Source organism: Trachemys scripta, chromosome 1 (assembly GCF_013100865.1).
Source record: "Trachemys scripta elegans isolate TJP31775 chromosome 1, CAS_Tse_1.0, whole genome shotgun sequence".
NCBI lineage: Eukaryota > Metazoa > Chordata > Testudines > Emydidae > Trachemys > Trachemys scripta.
In genome coordinates, this window is record NC_048298.1 from 338,901,482 (window position 1) to 338,905,915 (window position 4,434).

The 4,434-nt window shown below is 45.8% G+C and overlaps 1 protein-coding gene across 1 annotated transcript; it reads left to right on the top strand.

The window, feature by feature from the left end:
- The first annotated feature begins 249 nt into the window (after positions 1-249).
- LOC117872120 (olfactory receptor 51G2-like) lies at positions 250-1,185 on the top strand. The gene has a single exon (XM_034760229.1). It carries the CDS (start codon positions 250-252, stop codon positions 1,183-1,185), a length of 936 nt encoding a protein of 311 aa, XP_034616120.1.
- Positions 1,186-4,434: the final 3,249 nt, after the last annotated feature.

Here is a 4,434-nt window from a genome sequence, read left to right on the forward strand (position 1 = left end):
ATGTATTGGAGGATTTCCTCCACCTTTCTCTGATGCATATGGAAATGGCCACTGGCCTGATCCAGTCTGGCAGTGCCTACCTTCCTATCAGTGATGTAAATCAAAGACTGTTTTGCTGATCTTAATTGAGCTCCTGGGAGTCTCTAGACTTGCACTGAGAGCAGAAAGATATCTCATTAAATATCATCCTGTTCTTTTTTTCCTTTCAGGAAGCAAAGTTCAAAACTCCTCTGCTCTACCCAGTCCATTATGTCTGCTGTCAATGACACCAAATCAAATTCTGCAGTGTTCTTTCTCACCGGAATACCTGGGCAGGAAGACCTCCACCCCTGGATCTCTATCCCCTTTTGCTTAATGTATGTTATTACAATAGTAGGAAATTCAGTCATTCTGTTCATTATAAAAACAGATCCAAACCTACATGAACCCATGTACGTTTTCCTTTCCATGTTGGCCATCACAGACCTTGGCTTATTGATAGCCACCATACCGACAATACTGGGCATATTCTTGTTTAACTCTAGGGATATCAGCCTTGATGCGTGTTTTGCCCAGCTCTTCTTCATCCACTCCCTTCAGTGCATTGAATCCTCCGTGCTCTTGTTGATGGCATTTGACCGCTTCGTTGCGATCTGTAACCCACTGAGATATGCTTCCATCTTAACCCTGCCGAGAGTAGCCAAAATGGGACTGGTGTTTGTGCTAAAATCAGTGGCCCTAATATTCCCACTCCCCTTTCTCCTTAAACGGTACCAATACTGTCGAGTCAATGTCCTCTCCCATTCCTACTGCCTGCACCAGGAAGTCATGAAAATGGCTTGTTCGGACATCACAGTGAACAACATTTATGGCTTATCTGTTGCATTTTCAACGATGGGTTTGGACTCGCTGCTCATCTTCCTCTCTTATGTGATGATCCTCAAAACAGTGCTGAGCATCGCGTCCTACAAGGAGTGCCTAAGGACCCTGAACACCTGCGTCTCCCACCTCTGCGCCGTCCTGCTCTTCTATATACCAGAGATTGGCCTGGCTCTGATACACAGATTTGGGAATAACTCTTCTCACTTGCTTCAGATTCTCCTGGGCTACGTCTACCGGCTGGTTCCTCCCCTGATACATCCAATTGTGTACAGCGTGAAAAGCAAACACCTTCGTGCGAGGATAATCAGAGTGTTCGTCAAGTGAAGGGTCAGTTCATCACCCGGCTCCCTCACTGGTGACATGGGAGATGAAAAACTTGGGCCACAGCCACCCTATTCCATCCTGAATCCTCTTCCCCAGAGGACCCTCCCTCTGTCCTATCTCTTCCTCCAAGTTCCCACTCCCTGCTTCTCCTTTTTACCTGAGGCTCTGTCCCCACTCCATGCTGAAAGCCAGAGCCAGGCCTTGGTAACAGCTGCCCAAGCAACCAGTGCCACTGTGAGGAGTCCCAGACCCTCCATCTGCCCTGGACAGGTCACTTGGAGGCCTGAGAGAAAACACTAGACTGTGTTCCTGCCCCCAGGATATACAATCCAGGTAAGGGGGAGAGTCTGGGGCTCCCCATAGAGGCATGGGTTCCCTGGGTAGCTCTTACCACAGCCTAGCTCTGGCCTGGCCTGGGGACAGAGCCTTGGGGAAGTGGAGGAGCAGGGAGCAGGGCTTAGTGGGAAGTGATGGGTCAAGCAGGGCTTCCCAAAATGTAATGTATGTAAATTGGGGCAGTTTTGTCTCTATATATCGAGAGCAAAGCCTGTCTAACTTAGCTTGTTTTGAAATGTGAGATAGATGAGTGTAGACATATGTCAGCTGCCTTTTATTTTAAAACCATTTTCTCATGGATTTGTTTTCTATGGGGTATTGGGCACATTTCATTGTAAGCAGGGAGCGCAATCACAGTTTTGCTTTTGCTCTTATTCCAATGGATTATAGGCTCATTCGCAAACCCAAAAGCATCTCAAATGAAAAACAAAGAAACTGAAACAGTTGAAGCCCTGCCCCTGCATATATCTGTATATATATATATATATATATTTATGCGGTGGGAGGAGCATCAACTCTGACAGACACAAAGAAGGGGGTATGATCAAATGAGTTAGATAACAACTGATCTAGTCTGACATCCTGTATAGCACAAGATGCTGAATTTAACCCAGTTACCCCTGTATTGATCTCAGTGACTTGAGCTTGACTACCACACAACTTGTGCTCATCTAAAGTGTATCTTCCAGGAAGGCATCCAGTCGTGGTTTGGAGATATCAGGAGAATCCACCACCTTCCTTGGCTGTTTGTTCCACTGGTTAAGCACCCTCACTGTTAATAATGTGTGCCTCATTTTCCAATTTAATTTGCCTGATTTCAGTTTCCAGCCATTGGTTCTTGTTATACCTTCCTCTGCTAGATTAAAGAGCCCGTTTGTAGCTGATATTTCGTCCCCGTGAAAGTGCTTGTACGCTGTCATCAAGTCAGCTCTCAATCTTCCCTACATCTATTCACTATGTCCCTGTTTATACAGCCAAGGGTAAGTGGGAAATGACAGAGGAGAAAGACACACTGGGTGCTTATGTGGAGTTGCTTGTCTGCTATGACTCTCTTCTTGGCCCTGGTCGATGGATTTATCCCTTAGTAGATTCAGGAGAAAGCATAACTCAGTGTAAGCATCTGGAAAAGGAATTGATCTTGGGTTCCTGTTTAGTGATGTCATGGGAGGTTAATTCTCTGAATTTCTGGTCATCTCAGTATGCTTAACCACCAGCTTCACCCTGCTCAGCCACTAGTCCCAGAGAGGAAGGATGGTTCAGGGGTTAAAGTGTTAGCCTGGGACTCAGAACAACTGGCTTCAGTTCCAGACTCTTTCACAGATTTCTTCTGTGTCCTTGGGCAACTCACTTAGTCCCTCTGTGCCTTAGAAATGTGTGTTTTAATACAGCTCAATGTAAAGGTGTCCATCTTGGAAGAAGGGATGCTGGTCATCCTTACCAGGTGGGGGACAATGCTGGGAAACAGTGACACTGAAAAAGACTTGGGGGCCATAGTGGATAATCAGCGGAACATGAGCTCCGAGTGCAACACTATGGCTGAAAAAGCTAGTGCAATCCGGGATGTACAACCAGGGGAATGTCAAGTAGAAGTAAAGAGGTTATTTTACCTCTGTGTTTGGCACTGGTGCCACCCTTGTTGGAATATTGTTTCCAGTTCTGGTATCTACACTTGCCTCTATATAAATACATGATGTACCCACACCTTGAATAGTCGTGCAGTTCTGGTTGCCCCATCTCAAATATATATATTTCAATTGGAAAAAGTACAGAGAAGGGCAACAAAAATGTTTAGGGGGTATCAAGAATCTTCCATATGAAAAAGATTAAAAAGACTGGAACTCTTCAACTTGGAAAAGAGACAAGTAAGGGAGTGTATGATAGAGATCTATAAAGTTATGGGTGGTGTGGAGAAAAAGTGAATTAGGAAGTGGTTTTTACCCCTTCACAAGAACCAGGGATCACCCAAGGAAATTAATCGGCAGCAGGTTTAAAACAAACAGAAGGAAGTACTTTTTCACACTACACACGGTCAACCTGTGGAACTCATTGCCATGGGATGTTGTGAAGGTGAAAAGTATAACTGGTCCCAAAAAGAAAGAAATAATGGCTATTGGACAAGATGGTCAGGGAAGCAGCTCAGGGGTGACAGTGAGGGGTAGGTAGTGGATTTCTGAGGGGAGTGTTGGAGCGTCACAGGGACGCCAAGTGGCTCAGCACAGTCACTGGACCGATGTTTGCAGCCATTGAGGCTGAACAAGTGTAACTGCCAAACAATGGAGCAACAGACACAGGGTCCTCATCTTAAATGTCTGGCTGGGAGAAAGCAGTCTGAGGGCAAAGGTCAGCTTCACACCTTGGCCCTGTAACACAGATGCGGCTGAGCACTATGGTGACTGGGCCCAGGCTCACACAGGTTTCAGCAAAGGCTGCTTCCACAAGAAAGGGGCAAACAGATGGGAAGATGCTCTGAGAGACACAAGGAAACGAGGCTCTGTCCCGAGAGCTCCTTGGCTTTCCAAAAGAATGTAAGTTGTGCCAGTTCTGTTTCTTTATCTCCAGAGCAAAGCCTGTCTAACTTAGCTTGTAGTGATACATGAGATAGAGGAGTGTAGATTTGTGATGGCTGCCTGGTATTTTAGAACCATTTTCTCGAATGCTTTGTGAGATTTGCCAATAAAACTACTACTTTTAAGGAGTCTGGGCGTGACTGTATAGCTCTGGTCACAAACACCCGAAGGGAATGCACTGAGGTGTCCAGTTGGACCTGCTTGGTGATAAGCATTTTATAGAGATGTGGTGTTGTTCCCAGCTCGAAGAGTGGGACAATTGTGAGATTCCCCCCAAGACAGGAAAGGACCTGGTTTAGAGGGTAAAGAGACCATATATCCCGGTTTTATTGTGACAATCCTGATT